This window comes from Fukomys damarensis, unplaced genomic scaffold, assembly GCF_012274545.1.
Source record: "Fukomys damarensis isolate Sample0158 unplaced genomic scaffold, DMR_v1.0_HiC HiC_scaffold_37, whole genome shotgun sequence".
Taxonomy (NCBI): Eukaryota; Metazoa; Chordata; class Mammalia; order Rodentia; family Bathyergidae; genus Fukomys; species Fukomys damarensis.
Window position 1 is genome coordinate 33,129,635 of NW_022900949.1, and position 16,107 is coordinate 33,145,741.

The 16,107-nt window shown below is 50.6% G+C and overlaps 1 protein-coding gene across 1 annotated transcript in view; it reads left to right on the plus strand.

Annotated features, from left to right (window-relative positions):
- The first annotated feature begins 3,721 nt into the window (after positions 1-3,721).
- The window catches only part of Podxl2 (podocalyxin like 2), a 31,257-nt gene continuing 18,871 nt past the window's right edge, over positions 3,722-16,107 (plus strand). The window contains exon 1 of the mRNA XM_010617221.2: positions 3,722-4,019. Within this exon, the coding sequence (XP_010615523.1) occupies positions 3,872-4,019 (148 nt within the window). The 5' untranslated portion in view covers positions 3,722-3,871. The remainder of the gene's footprint in view (positions 4,020-16,107) is intronic.

Sequence of the window (16,107 nt, forward strand, 5' to 3'; positions counted from 1 at the left end):
CCGTTTCACTGTGAGTAGTTCTGTCACCATGCTACCTGTTAGATCTGTCTTCCTGTCCCCTGTTCCTGTGGCCCAAGCAGACTCACATCCACTATCCTGTAATGACTTGATTTCTTGCTAGTCTCTCTACTAGAAACAAAATCTTCTGGGGGCAGAGGGATCATAGCTTTCTTATTTCTGTATCTACATGGGCTTGCGTGGGCCTGGTCCAAAGTGAGCATTCAGTGAAGGCTTCTGGGATGAATGAATGAATAAATAAATAAATGAATAGAATTTAGCCACTCACATCCTACTCCATTTTTAATATTTCCCAGTGTATCAGCTGGCTACTTCTGTGTAACAAATGATTCCCCAAATCTAGTCACTCAAAACAGTGGTTCTCCGGATGTGATTCCTGGACTGAAATGTCACTTGGAGTCTTGCTGGAATGCAACTTGGCCCTAATCACAGACCAACTGGATGCAAAGCTCTAGGGTGAAGCTTACTACTCTGGGTATTGTTTTCTTTTCTTTTTTGAGATAGGGTCTAACTGTGTAGTTCAGGGCTAGCCTTGAACTCACTACTTAACCCAGGCTGGTCTCGAACTGGCCGCAATGTACCTATCTCAGCCTTCTTAGTGCTGGGATTATAAGTGTTCACCACCATGCCCAGCCAGTTGTACACTCTATCACTCTCTCTCTCTCTCTCTCTCTCTCTCTCTCTCTCTCTGGGTGTGTGGTACTGGGGATTGAACTCAGGACCTTGTGCTTGCAAGGCAGGGGTGTTGTCACTGAGCTAATCCCAAGCTCCTTGTTTCCTCATTTTCAGATAGGGTCTTGCTATGTAGCCCAGGCTGACCTGGAACTCAGGTAAGTCCTCCTGCCTCAGCCTTCTGAATATTGGGATCACAAGTGTGTCACCGTACCTGGCTAACACCCTGTTTTAACAAGACCTCCTATGACTAATGCTGGCCAAATGCTCAAAGACCTGGGTTAGAACAACCATTCATTTAGCTCTTGACCCTGCAGGCTGGAGCTGCTGGTCTCAGTGGGACTCTCAGGTGTGATACTAGCTGTGGTCCCACTTCTTGTCCTGCTAGGCCTCTCTTGTTGGGGCCTCAGCTGGCACTCGAGCTGAAGTATGACATGGCTGTCCTCTGCATGGACAGCAGACCTGCTCAGGCGGGCTCATCCAGAGGCCTTTAGATAAAGGAAGACACACAAGGCTCTCAAGGGCTGGCCTTTGGAGAGGCAATCCTGAAGGCGTGTCCTGCCTTCACACAGCTCCAGTGACTCCTACAGGTGGCTCTGATTCAAGGAAGGGATGTAGACTTCAGCCTTTCAGGGTGGGAGTGGCCAGAACATGCTGGGAAGATGTCTGTGCTGGAGGTTGGTGACAGGGCCTCGAGAAGAAGGTTAGGAAGATGGTTACCTGGTTCTTTCCAGGCACCCGCTAGGGGGTGGACAGTAGTCTTCTGGACAGGATTTGGGCTCGAGCAAACCCAACAGGAGCAGCCCAGGGTCCCCCCATGAGAGGAAGGGGAGTCTGAGCAGAAGGACCCCAGGAAGGCCTGGGGTGGACAGAACCCAGGCACCCCCAAACTGATGGCCTGGCTTTCTCTGCCTTCCAAATACTTTGGCTCTAAGGAACACAGAATAGGAGGTGCCAGTTCCTGTCTGGTCGGTGACGTGGACACAGGAACAAGGCCTGAGCTTCGTGGAGCCAGGGCTACCTGGAAGCAGCATGGATCCGTTCAGGGAGGGTGTGGCGAGAAGTTGGCAGCCGCTTTCTCCTGGAGCAAGTCTGTCAGTTTCTTTTATTTATGTATTTATTTTGGTATGGGGGAATCGAACTCGGGACCTTGTGCTTGCAAAGCAGGTGGCGGCACCACTGAACTAAATCCCCGGCCCCTAGGTCTGTCAGTTTCAGTTCCATCACACTGGAGATCGGGCTCAACCGCACCACAGGCTCCACCGCAGCCCCAGGGTGCTGCCACCCTAGCTACAGACTCATCTTGGCCAGAGCGCAGGTGGCCTTATGGGGACATGGACTTGTGCAGGGTCGGAGCTGGAGGTGGCCACAGCCGTTCCCTTCCTGTGTTCCCACTTGGGAGCCCGGTGACTGCTCCGGAACCACGAGGACTGGCAGCAGCTGATTACTCACAGTCGCCTTCTGGTCATTGCTTGTCTCCATTAGATATCATCTTCCAGCCCAAGGGCTTCCCAGGCCTCTGCTCTGCTTTTTGGTTGCTTTGGTTTTGTTCTGGTTCACTGGTATGGGGGATGGAAACCACTGAGCTATATACCCTTAGCCCTCTTTATTTATTTTTTCTATTTTGAGATGAGTCTCTCTAAATTGCCTGGGCTGGCCTTGAACTTATGATTCTCCTGCCTCAGCTTCCCAAGTAGCTGGGATTGCAAGTGTACACCACCACTCCCAGATTTAGCTCAGTGGTGCTGTCACCTGCCTCGCAAGCACAAGGTCGTCCCAAGTTTGATCCCCAGTACAAAAAAAAAGAATAGAACCACCACTCCTAGTTCTTTAAATAGGGTAATAACTCTTGTGTTTGCAGAATACTCTGGTTTATGGAGCTCTTCGTAGAGCAGCTGACACACATTGCCTGGGGTGGGGTGGAGGCTGTAGGAACTACTTACTGTCCCTGTTCACCAGATGAGGATGCTAAGGCTGGGGTGTGAAGTCCCTGGCACAGTGCTCAGCTGCAGAAGTCCGAGTGTAAACCATGCGCTCCTGGCACCAAGTCCTCTGCTCCTGAGGATCCTCCTGCGGATGCTGCTTTCTCCCCATCCGTGCCGCCCCGGGGCCCCTCATCAATCCTGGGCTTGGCGCCTGTGTCTGGCAGGAGTGTGTATCCCCTCACATCCTGCTGTCTGGGCACAGCTGGTGGTGTAGGTGAGCGTTCAGAAAGCTCCGGCGAAGCACTCAGCATGGCATTGGGAACAAATCCGGCTCACTCTCATTGTGAACATCGCCAGAACTCTCCACATGTTCGGGTCGAGCCAGGTCACACTGTTCATCCATCAGGGAGGGGGACTCCTAGGCCTCTTTCCCACTCACCGAGGGTGCCAGTCTTGGGAAGGGCCTGTAGGTCCTTTTCTCCTGCGTCCCCATTTTCCCAGGAAGGGACTGAGGCTGGGGTCATGAGCCACATTCTGGAGACCTAGAATAGTCAGTTACATCCTGGAGTTGGTCAAGTGACGTTTCCTATTCGTACTGAATGAGAAACTTGTTTTGTTCAAATGTCTTGGATAAAGCAGGAGGGAGGATCCAAGATTCTGAACACGTGTGTCAGCTTACCAACACGGGAGAGGTTGGACCCAGGATCTCAGGCGATGTTTTAAGTGTGTTCTGGATGTGTGCTGCATGGCCGGCACACAAAGCATATTGTCCAGGCAGCTTTGGGAACGTCTCTGTCCAGCATGCACGCCTGGGGACCTGGAATCCTGGCATGGCTTGTGTTTCCGCCCCTGCTGGGCACAGCTGCCAGCGAAGGCTGGGCATTCAGAGCTGCTTCCAGGCTGAGAACCAGGTCCTTGGGTCCTCACTGCCCCTGCCATCCTCTTCATCCTCCCTGTGTATGACCGTAGGGAAGCTGAGCACTTTGTCCTTGAAGCTTCTGGGGACCCAGGGGTGACAACCGTCAAAGTTCCCTGTAGTGGCTTTCAGTGGCAAGTGCTGCGCCCTACCCAGGGCCACCCGTGACCCTCCCTGCCTCTCTAACAGTGGCTTTTCTGTCTTCACAGGACTGTCACTGGGTGCATGTTCAGCGGGGACAGATGAGCCGGGCCCCGAGGGCCTCACCTCCACCTCCCTGCTAGACCTCCTGCTGCCCACTGGCCTGGAGCCGCTGGATGCAGAGGAGCCGAGTGAGGCCATGGGTCTGGGGGCTGGCCTGGGTGCCCCCGGCTCAGGCTTCCCCAGTGAGGAGAGCGAGGAATCCCGCATCCTGCAGCCGCCACAGTACTTCTGGGAGGAGGAGGAGGAGCTGAACGAGTCCAGCTTGGACCTGGGACCCACCGCAGGTAGCTCTGCTCCCCCAGGGCAGTGCCAATGACCAGCAGAGAGAGGGGCAGGCGAGTGAGCGAGGGCACCAGGCCATGTCCATTGGAATCCTCCTCTCCCATTTCTTCCACAGGGCTGCCTTCCTGTATGGCACAGCCAACTTTCTGGGACTACCAGGGGCTCTTTGACATTAACTGTTGTTTAGTGAGCTCTATTCTGTGCTCTTTTTGTTTTGTTTTATTTTTTGAAACAAAGTCTTGATGTATAACTCATGCTGGACTCAAACTCATGATGCAGTCCAGGCTGGCTTCAAACTCAAGGTAATCCTCCTGTCTCAGCCTCCTGAGCACTGGGATTATACTTGTGTACCACCATGCCCAGTTTATGCTCATTTAATTTATTAGAATGTTTATGATCTGAGAGATAAGTAATCCCTCCTTCATTTTAGAGATGAAAAAACTGAGGCCCAGAGAGTTTAAAAACTGGCCTGACATCACACAGCCACTCCGCTGTCCACGTATGATCAGATTTGGGTGTCTCCAAGGCCCAGATTTGGGTTAGGATTTCCCTGCTGCTCTGTCACGTCCTACTGGGTTCTCGCGGGCTTGGCTGATCCATGTCCCCTGGTTCTGTCTGCCCCTGGTCTAGGCAAGCTGACTGCCCTTGATCATGCACCAGAGCTAGTATACATTTGGGTCCCAAAAGCAAGCCTAGAACTTAGAGCATTGCATTGGCCACACATTGTCCAGGGGCTGGTGACAGATGTGCAGAGCATGGGGAAGGTCTGGCCACCACAGCTGTACAGCTCCTTGGCCAGTAGGGCTGTTTCTTAGGGCTGGGGTCCACTACCTATGCAGAGTAAGCTGTGGTTATTTACTTATTTGTTTGCTTTGTTTTTTGTTTTTTTGGTACCAGGAATCAAACTTGGGACCCTGTGCTTGCAAGGCAGTCAGTGGAACCACTGAGCTAAATCCCCAGCTCTATTTTGGTTTTTTTGAGACAAGATCTCACTATGTAGTTGAGACTGACCTGGAACTCACTATGTAGCCCAGGCTGGTCTTGAACTCACAGTGATCCTCCTGCCTCAGCCTCCCGAGTGCTGGGATTACAGGCATGCACCACCTATTTTCTTTTTAAAAATACGTAGTACTGGATTTATTTCTTCTAATTACAAAAAGAACACATGAACATCGTAGAAAATCTGAACAATACAAAGAAGAAAATAAAAACCGCCCATAATCTAACAACTGAAAGATAATTCCTACTTATAGTTTAGGGTCAGTACTTCTGGTCACTATTACATGCAAAGCTGGAATTGTACAGGATTTTTTCACTCAAAATGTATTTCCACACCATTAGGTGTCCTTTTATCACCTGGCTATAGCTACGCCTCATTTGCTCAAGTGGGCCTTTAGATATTTTGCACCCTTTCCCTGCTGTTTAATGCTGAGGGCAGTTCTGGGCTTAATACTGCTATAAATACTCTTGTGCCTTTTTACACTTTGCTGGCTGTTTCCACAGAATGTGTTTCCAGAATGCAATTGGGAGGTCAAAAGCTGTCAGCTCCACCCAAAAGAACACAGAAAGCACCAGTGAAGTCACACTTGAGTGTTTCCTGTAAGCAGCAATTCCCAGAGGTGGGGCAGGATGCAGGCCAAACCCCACCACTGGAAAGTGAAGCCCCTAACAAAGGGACAGGGAGGAGGCCTAGAAGGAGACCGCCTCATGTCCTCCAGGGCTCCCCTCCGCAGGTTCCTCATTGCCCCCACCCCCCGAGAGGGGTCCTGTGGTAGCACCTGTGGGGTCAGCAGCAGGCGGAGAGGTGTGATGGGTACACAGAGCACGAGTTCCAGGTCTGCCTTCTGATGAGCAGGATGGCTTGTGCAGGTGACTGCTTCTCAGCCTCAGTTTCTCCTTCAGGACAGGGGTAACAGGAGGATCTGCCCCTGCCGTCCTCTTCATGTTCCCTGTGTGTGGTCGTAGGGAAGCTGAGCACTTTGTCCTTGAAGCTTCTGGGGACCCAGGGGTGACCGTCAAAGTCCCCTGCAGTGGCTTTCTGTGTCGGGCGCTGAAGAAATGGGGTGGAGGCCTTGAGCCCTGGGCAGTGAGAGGCACGCATGGTGCGTTTGCACCAATCTTCATATGAAAAGGGTACCTACTGTACTCTGACATGCACAGAAAACGTTTTTCCAGTTTGTTATTATCATTATGGTAATTCTTAATATCTAGAAGTTAGATATGTTTATGCTTAACACTGTCATTCTTTAGAAATGGGTTGTATGTGTGTGTTGCTTTCCTTTATATTTAGAGAAGCCTTTCCTGAAATATATGCTGTTTTATTCCTTTTATTCTGTGTGTGTGTGCGTGTGTGTGAGTGTGCAGGCGTGCGGTACTGAGGGTTGAATTTAGGACCTTCATACTGAGCTACATCTCTGGGCCTTTTAATTAATTAATTATAATTTGAGACAAGGTCTCCCTAAATTGCTAACTTGTCCAGGCTAGATTTGAGTTTCTAATCCTCCTGCCTCAGCCTTGCCGAGTGTTGGAATTATAGGCATGCACCGCCCAACCTGGCTTCTTTCCATTTCTTTCTCGGTTTAGTAGTTTGCAGGTAATTCTAATCTAGCCATACTTTGTTTTGGTGTGTGGAGTGAGGTGGGGTTCTTATTTTATTTTCCGTACAGATGACCTCCTGCCAGAGCACAGACGTGCCTGTCCCCTCATCCCTGGGAAGGAACGGCCCTTCTGCCTGGCTGTGCACAGTCCCAGGCTCTCAGGTCCTCTCTGAGCTCATTCTGTCTTCCTTTGGATCAGACACTTGTGCTACCAAGAGCACAGTCTAGGACTGTGTGGCCCAGAGAGCCCCGGTGATGCTAGGACCTTCCTCCTGGGCCACAAGCCCTGCTGAGCTCGAATCCACATCCCCCCTCCTCTTGACCTCTCTGGGTCTCTGATAATAAGAATCCTCATCTTTCACTGTATCAGACCCAAGCTGTGACCTCTTGACTCTCCGTGGCTGCACACAGCGTGTCTCCTCATCTCTGCCGTGCACACCTGAGGGGCCGTGAGGGAGTGGGGCGGAGGCCGGAGGGCTGCTTGGGTCACTTCCCCCAGCAGCCTCTTCAGACTGGGCCTCTCCTTCCCAGCCCATCTTCCCCATCCACCCCCATGGCTCCCCTCCTCTTAAAAACACACCTGCCAAGGGCCGGGGATTTTGCCCAGTGGTTCTGCCACCTGCCTTGCAAGCACAAGGGCCTGAGTTCAATCCCCAGTACAGGAAAAAAAAAAAAAAAAAAAAAGGAAAGGAGAAAGGACAGACACACAGACACCTGCCGAGCCCAGCCCCACGGAGTGAAGACTGAACTTCTCTTCCGCTCCCCAGGAGTCAGAGGCTTCCGTGGAGGGAAGAAGTTAGTCAGCTCTTGGGTTTGCCCCTGAGTCAGAGGGGACTGATGGGGAGCCTTCCATGGGTGAGGAGTCCTGCAGAGTCCATGGGGCAGTGACAGCTGATAGCCGCACCGCAGACAGGCCACCCTCCGGCTGCTCGTGTCCAGGTGCAGCGTTGACAGTCGTGGGCGCTCATCTCAGTCTGTCTTCACTGCAAACTCGCACACCTGCCGGCTTCCAAACATTGCCATGCAGTGCCTGAGCTGGGACTCATGGAGAAGAAAGGTGTGTAGCTCAGTCCTGGAGCCTCCCGTCCCAGGGCTGGCAGCTGCTTTGCTGTGGGCCTCTGGCGAGGGCAGCACTTAAGGTGGAGGTGAGTGGAGAAGCATCAGGAGCCAGGATGCAGAGGAAGAAGCTGTGGTCCTCAGAATCTCCCTTGAGTCTTCCAGTGACCTAACGGTCTCTGCAGAGGGTGATCTCCCAGGGCTCCACCTCCTCTGAGGCCATGTCCCATTGACCCCAGGACCTCCCAAAGGCTCCCCAGCTCCCAGGAGCAGTGGCACCAAGCCTTTTAACAGACAACCTTGGGTGGATGGTCAGCACCTAAAAACAGCAAGATGTGAGTTCCTGTTGTCTTTCCTGTTTGACCAGGGGACACCTGAGGCTTAGAGAGTTGCGTGGCAGCCCAGCTGCAAAATATGGGACCAGGGTGTGAGACTCCATAGCCTCTATTCTTGTCACTTGCCTGGTCCCTGGTGTCACCAGAGACCGGTGCTTAGACTTATATTTAACATAGTGCTCATCACCACGTCCTCATGGAATTTCTGTCAGCTCACTTCTCGAGAACCTCATGAGCCCTCCCGGAGGCCAGCGAAGCCATGGTTGTTCTCTGCCCGACAGAGGTGACAGGTGCCACAGAGTCTAGACTCTACCCCAGGTTATGGCGCTTAGGTGGCAACCCAGGTCAGGGTCTCCAGACAGAGGTGTCAAGGCCTGGCTCTTGCCAAGTGAGCATGCAGATGGCTTGTGCCTGAGAGAAACTGGTCTATTTGTCACCAGGGCCTTGTGCTACATCTGGTCCTACAATAGTCTCCTGGGGACCAGCGGTGCAGTTTCTGTCTGGCTGGCACCAAGCAGGTGGCCCTGTGGTCCTGGCTTCCAGCTCCTCACCTGTCAGTGGGTGTGATCTGTGGGAATCTCCCCAGGGAGCTGCCACACCAGAGTGGGGACACACGTGGAATGTGAAGGGGCCACCGCTTCACCAGACAGATGAGGCGGGTTTGTGCCGGCCAGTCACCCTGCAGGATGGTGAATGAGTAAAGAGTAGTGTCTGACATTGCCTCTCTGACCCATCCTAGTCTGTTTTCCGTGTTTGTAACAGAAGACCACAGGCAGGGAGCGTCATTCGTGATGCACAGAAGTGTAGTCGGCCCCCAGTTCTAGAGCCTGGCAAGTCTAGGATAGAGTGGCCATATCTGGCGAGGGCCTTCAGGACACGTGGTCCTAGGGGGACCCAATCACCTTTTAAAGGCTCCACCTCTCCATGCTATTACAATGGCAATTGCATTTCTTTCCTTTCCTTTCCTTTCTTTCATTTTCGTGTTTGTTTTTGAGGCAGGGTCTCACTCTTGCCCAAGCTGGCCTCAAATTCCTGGGCTCAAGCAGTCCTCCTGCCTCAGCCTCCTGAGTAGCTGGGACACACCACGGTGCCCAGATAATGACAATTAAATCCCAGCATGAGTTTAACTCCCAACACCACAGCACATCCCCAGGCTGTTGCCACTGTAACCCTCCGCCCGTCTTATTTTCCAGGCTCCTTAAGAAATGGTCTCTGCCGGAAGTTTCAGTGTGGCCAGTGGAGAAGCCCTGTGTTCTGCAAGAGATGAGTCAGACAGCTCTGGGCAGACATGCCCAGGAGGTCTGATTCAGAGAGGCCCATGGGCTGTGGGTAAGGGGTCAGCTCAGGAGCTGGGGTCCAGGGACTGATTTCTAGCTCCAACACTTGGCCCCAAGGCTACAGGACCTGCCTTCTCCCCCTCACCCTGGGCTCTTCTGCTGGCTTCACCTGGGGCAGGCAGTTGTGGGTGGTGGCATTCATGTCCCTCAGCCTCTCACCCAGCAGCAGGAAAAGCAACTCCCAGACCTGGGAGGAGACTCAGGTTACAGGCAGTGTAGATCTGAGCTCAACTCTGTACCAGCCCTGAGGCCTCGGCGATGGAGACCTGTGGTTAGGGCCCTTGCTTCCTGTCCTTCAGAGGAGACTTGAGGTGCCACCAGCAGGAAGAGGGATGACATAGTGAGTGGCACCAATGCGTTGCAAATCATTGATGTGCAAGGTATAAATTTTAAAAAAGAAGGAAGGAAGAAAGAAATATAAACTAAACGACACTGTGCCCAAAAGTTTGGTCTTCCTGCTTGGCAAGTGTATAGAGATATTTCCAGTATGCTTTTTACAACATATAAAGTTCAAGTGTACAATTCTAGCTGGGTGTGGTGATGCACATCTGTACTCCCAGTACTGGAAAGTCTGAGGCAGGAGGATCACCACAAGTTCAAGGCCAGCCTGGGCTCCATCATGAGACTGTGTTTCCAAAAAAAACCCCAAAATGTTTTTAATTCTTGGCACACCATTTTGACGTGGATTTTGATGGCAAAAGTATTGAGATAAACTCCGTAAAAGCCCACGATTAGCATCCCACTTTATAGCTAAGGAAACTGGCTTAGAGACTTTTGAAAGTGGCACCGAATCTCTTATTAGGCCACTTTAATTATTGGTGCCTATAATGAAGTTTAGATAAACCAGATCATCAAGGCCCTGTCTGTCGGGTCCTGGAAATGGCTTCTGAGCAGCGAGTCCTGGTTGGGCTGTGTCGCTGGGGAGGAATTGGACCCTGTGGGCCCTTTGGCCAGGAGCTGATACCCACAGAGCCAGCTCACAGCAGTGCTGAAGGGACACCTGCCCTTACACACCAGCAGAGAGAAAAGCCCTGTAAGTTTGGTTTTATGCTAGTGGTAAATAAGAGTACATACAAATTAAAGAGTGCAAATAAAAGAAAATAAATCTGGACAAGTGGTGAATACCAATAATCACAGCACTCGGAAGCCTGAGTCAGGAGGATCACAAATTCAGGCCCATCCTAGGTAACTTAATAACTTCGTGAGACTCTGTCTCAAAATAAAAAATAAAAATAAAGAAGAAAATAAACATGGCCCGTGATCCTGTCCCTCAGAGTCAGTGTGTGTTAACCTGTTGGTGTCCCTCTGTGAACTTGCTTCCCTGGTGAGAAATACACACGTCGACTTTGACACCATATAGCGGTGTCACTGGTTCCCTGACCCATGTTGTCCCGCTGGAGTCAGATTAGAGCGCACAAGCCTCCCGGGTAAGGATGATTGTCCTGGCTTGGTGGCCCAGGGGTGTGGAGTTTGGACAGCTCGGCTGTATTGAGCCCCTGACTAATTTCCTTAGAGTACAAAGGAAATGCTAGGTATGGAATGTTCCTTTTCAGGCTGTTCATTCCCCCCGCCCCCAGCAGCACTCCTGTGGCCATTCCCACTGGCAGGGGGCTGGGCCCAGGTCCCCACATCTTTCCCATACTGGCTGCTTCCTGTCTTTACTTATATGCAGATACTTGCCAAGTTGATTTTCCAAACATTTAGTACTTTGTTAATTTTTATTTATAATTCTTTTTGTCTTCTTTGTGATGAGGGGGATGGAATCCAAGGCTTGCACCCTGTACCTGCCCTTAGCTTGTATTTCTTTGATGACTCTTGAGGCTGACCTCCAAAGAGCAGCTGGCATTACACTGGGAGTTTTTTTGTTTTGTTTTGTTTTGTTTTTTGGTACTGGGGGATCAAATTCAGGACCTTGCACTTGCGAGGCAGGCACGGTGCCACTGAGCTAAATCCCTGACCTATACTGGGAGTTCTCTAGTGCCTTTTTCCATACAAATCTATTTGGACTTTTGAGTGTTTTTTCTATTAAATTTTTTAAAAAATTTTTGGAGACAAGGTCTTCCTTTGTAGTTCAGGCTGGCCCTCAACTCACTATGTAGCCCAGGCTGGCCTTGAACTTGTGGAGATCCTCCTGCCTCAGCCTCCCGAGTGCTAGGATTATAGGTGTGTGCCACCACACCTGGCTACTTTGAGTGTTTTTTCTTAGCACTCAGTTGAATAAATGGCTTGAGAGTTGCACTCTGGGGACAACTTTCAGTGACTAGACATTAACCTAAAGGGATACTTACAGTGATCTTTCAAGGTCCCCGTCCCTGCTGCCTGCTCGGATTCCATGTCTTGGACAAGGAGTCAGGGCATTAATATTTCAGCTGATTCTGCAATAGAAGAGAGATTACAGACATCAAGCCCAGTGTGCCCTGGGTATCTTGGGGAGAGGGACATATAGGAGAGAAAACGTGACCTGCTCTATGAAGGGAACAAAAGCCAGAACCACAGTGAGATTGGAGGAAAGAAAGAAGAGGGCCTGGTGGAGCGGGCTGTCATCGCGACCTGTGGCTCCTGTGTCCCTCTATACCCCAGAGACTCCACTGCGGTTCTGCCTTGGGGAAGCTTGTCTCGCTGCTGACGGTTCACTCAACAAACACTCCTTGTGGACTCTGGAATTGCTGTAACTCCACGGTGAAGCCCATGTTTTTACAAGAGAGGAGGAGTTGCCAGTGGGTAGGCTGGGAATAAAGAATCGTTCAGGTTGTGCAGCCTCAGGAAGAAGGCTTAATTGGGAGGATCTTTCCCCCTCAAGGAGAATGTAGCAGGAGGTCCTCACTAGATAAAAAGAAACCGGCAGGGGTGGGATGCTTTGATGATGCAGCCCCATCTAACTATAAAATGCAGCCTCTGTGTGGCTGGAGAAGGGATTATTTCCAGGCGTTAGGGATGTTGCAGTTTCCCATTAAGGCCACCAGGGGTAGACTCACTTCACGGTCCCCAGGGCCTCTGGAGGAAAGCAGTGACACGCCCCCCCACGGCAGTGGCTGAAACCCCAGGAGGCCCCAGGCAAGCACAGTAGTGGTGTCACTGTTATTCAGACTGTGATTTGGCTCTCAGCAGAGCTTTCTTCCCTCCTCCCAAGTTCACATCAGGATCCAGACTCACAGGCGGGCCTGTGGGGTAGGAGGCTCTGCGCTTGTTTGGGTGGAGTCGGGACTTGCCCTGAGGGTCCCTCCTCCCCTGCCTGACTCAGTTTCCCAGCTTCTCTTGGGAGCATCTTGTCCCTCAATCGCTTATCCTGGACCAGACTCCCAGAGCGGCACTGTTTCCCTCGCGCTTTTGCAGTTTAACCCTTCCTGGGTGATTGGGCTAAGTGGGAGGAGGAGTGGGGGGCACCTTGCTAAGGGGGTGCTGCTCCACAGCGTGGACTGGCGGGTGTGTCTCATCGACCCTGGCGCTGTGGCCCACACAGGGATGGCCTGCCACAGAAGGACAGCACGTAGGGGTCAGGTCACTCACCATGGCCATCCAGCCGCTGAGCAGCGAACTTGAAATCACAGCCAAGGAAAAAGAGCTTCAGTGCGGACAGAGGAGGGGTCAGGAGAGTCTGCAGGTGCTGCCCAGCGAGTGCTGGCTGCTCCCGAGGACGGCGGGGAGGAACAGAGCTCCGTGGGAGGTGTGACCTGAGCCTGTAGCAGACCATGGGCGCGGTCTTTGGGATGGTGACCTCCCGGGGAGCGAAGGGTAGGGAGGATGGGGCAAGGGCTGCCTCTTTGGAAGTTCTGGGACAGGAGTGGAGCTGACGAGGATGACGGGAAAGTCTGTGTCCCGGTGGGGCCCTGGGCTCTGAGGAAGCGGTGGGAGGCAAGCGTGTGACAGACGCTGCTGCTCCCTTTGTGCTTTGTGTTGGATGCCGTGTGAGGTACTGGGAAGGCAGAGGAAGGAGCTCACCTTGCTTGGCCTTACCTGTTTGAAAGCAAGCCAGTCCCATTTTATTTTGCTTTGGGACGTTAGAGTTGTTGGATTTAGTGCCATTGCTACAGAAGACATGTTTATCAAAACTATCTGCAAAGCTTAAGCTATCCATGCTAGACAGACCCTTAGAAATAAGCCATCTATTTGACGGAGAGGGTGGAGGCCCAGGGAAGTGAGGCGTTGCTCACCAAGTAAGTGAGTGGCTGAATCTTTTCACTCCCAGATCCGGTGGCCAGCAGCATGACCTGTGTCACAGGCCTTCCCAGAGGGAGGACCTGAGTGGAGCAGGAGCAAGTGGGCTTCCAGAAAGTTGGCGTCCAGCCTGGTAGAGGGATGCTCATTGGCGGCTTACCCTCTTGGGGACAGGCCCACTGCAGGAGCCCCACCAACCACGGCATTGCTGCCCTCTCCTGTGCATTGCTTTACTGCCACGCGCCTCCTGGAGCTCCCCAGCACCTTCTCTCCAGACCCCTCCAGGCCAGTGCTGTTGAAGGCTGGCTGCTCCCACCGTCCAGCAGCATCTCCTCCCTTTAGCCAGTTCTCTCCTGAATACCTCCTTGTTCTTCCTAGTGCTACTAACTTCCTGTGTCTCCCCAGCTACTGCCTGGGCACTGTCTTTATTTTCATTCATCCCTGCCGTCATCCAGTTCCTGTGCATTGCTGAAGTCTCATGACCGGAGGGGATTCTATATTGTTTCCTACGCATCCCACCCGGGCTCTTACTCTGCTATCTGGCATTTTTGCTCATTTCAAGCCTGCTTGTAAGCAGTGAATTTTAATTTTGGGTACGTCTGGCTATAAAGTTCTTACTTATATTGAAGTATCTTTACTGTTTCATGGACTTTTAAAAATTTTGTTTCTGTTTGTGTGTTTTGCTGCTCTGGGGAGCGAACCCAGATCTTAGCACATGCCAGACATGTAGAGCATTTGGCTCAGCCCAGCCTTATATGCCTGCTTTGTGGGTAGAATTTCCTCCTGAATCTGACATTAGTAAGAAGGCTAAATTCACTTTTGTTTACTAGATTAACTCTGTCCTTAGAAACCAGTTGCTTTGCTTTCTTGTGCCCACGAGTGGTTTTCCTGAAACATTGTGTGAGCCTGTCACTAAGGTGCATACCTGTAATCCCAACACTCTGGGAGGCTGAGGCAGGAGGATTGTAAATTCAAGCCCAGCCTGGACAAAGTACCCTCAAAGTCATGTGAATCTTGAACAGCCTTTTGTATCTGCAGAGGTGACATTGAACTGGTCACTACAGAGGTACAGAGGTTTCCTTGGCAGATGTGTGGTCACCATGCCACTAAAAGACATCTGTCCTCTGGTGCCACACCTGGCAGCCTCTGCGGCATCAGGTCAGCTTCCCTCTAAAAAGGTACAGGGGTGGCAGGGGACGGGAGGTCTTAATTTACTAAGTTTCAAAAAATACTCTTAGCAAGAGCAGGATGTATAGAATATTCTAATTACTCATTTAAATATTACCATGGGCTCTTGGTTATCACTAAGATAGTTCAGCTGCTGAATCACACTTTTTGCTCTAGGGAAGTAAATGTTCTTTCTGCAATAATTTCCAGATCTCTTTAGAGCCATGTTCTGTTCATAACCAGTTGCCTCCAAGCCTGCTGTATCACTTCTGTCCTGAGTTTCATTTTTACAGCATTCTCCAGGCTTCTTGATTTTCCATGTCTTCTTTTTTAAATTTCTTGGAGAGCATCCTTAACTAATTCTCTCAGATTCATGGACATCAAAACTTTTAATTCTTTCATTTATTACAATGCTTTTATTTTGCTATCACACTTGAGTAATAGTTTAATTGGGTATAAAATTCCAAGTTCAAAATAAACTTTCCTCAGAATTTTAAATGTATCTTTCAGTTTCTTCCTGCAGCCTAGTATTATTAATTAGAAGCTGGGTGATAATTTGGTGGCCTCTTTCTTGTCCCTTTGTCAGTGGCCCATCCTTTCTTGGGGACCTTTCCGTGTCTCCTCTCGCTCATTAGGATGTACACTGTCCTGTGGAGGTGAGCTGTGAATCTGACACTCTTTTGCCAGTGTGGTAGGAAGTGTCGTGTCAGGCCGAGGACTTCTTGTTCTTTGTTTCTCTCTGTTCTCCATTTTGCTGGCTTTATCTTTTTTTTTTTAATCACCTTAACTAGCTCTTAGGCACCTTGCATTGGTTGTCTTTCTTAACTTTTCTGTCTCATCTTTTTGCTTTTTTTCCCTGGAGGGTTTAACTCAAGCTTTTCTTCCAGGCAATGGACATTTGAGTCTTCAATGTATTGAATTTTAAAATTTCAGAAATTGAATTTCAGTTTCTCAAAACTTCTTCCCTTCCAACTTCTTTCTTGGTGGTAGTACTGGGGACTGAACACAGGGCCTCTTTTATTATTTTAGGACAGTGTCTTACCAGGTTCTCCAGGCTGGCCTTGAACTTGTGATCCTCCTGCCTCAGCCTCTGGAGTAGCAAGGGTTACAGCTGTGCACCCTGCTCCTGGCTAACCTTTCCTTCTGCAAAGAAGAAAGATTACTTGATTTTCTTGGTAGCTTCTTTTGTTTTAGGGATGTGATATCTTTGAGTCACATTGAGGACACTCATTAGAATTTTTAAAATTATGTTCTGTTTCCAAATCCTCCATGTCTGTGTCCTAGATGTCCCTCCTCTTTACCTCTGCCTGGGACAGAACAGCCACCTCTACTGTCCTCTTTCCTGTGTCCATTTGGGCTAAGAGGCTATTTCCATGGTTTTACCTTCTTTTCACAGTCCCAGAAATTTATCTAGAAGGTTTTAAATTTTATTTTGAAAGATAT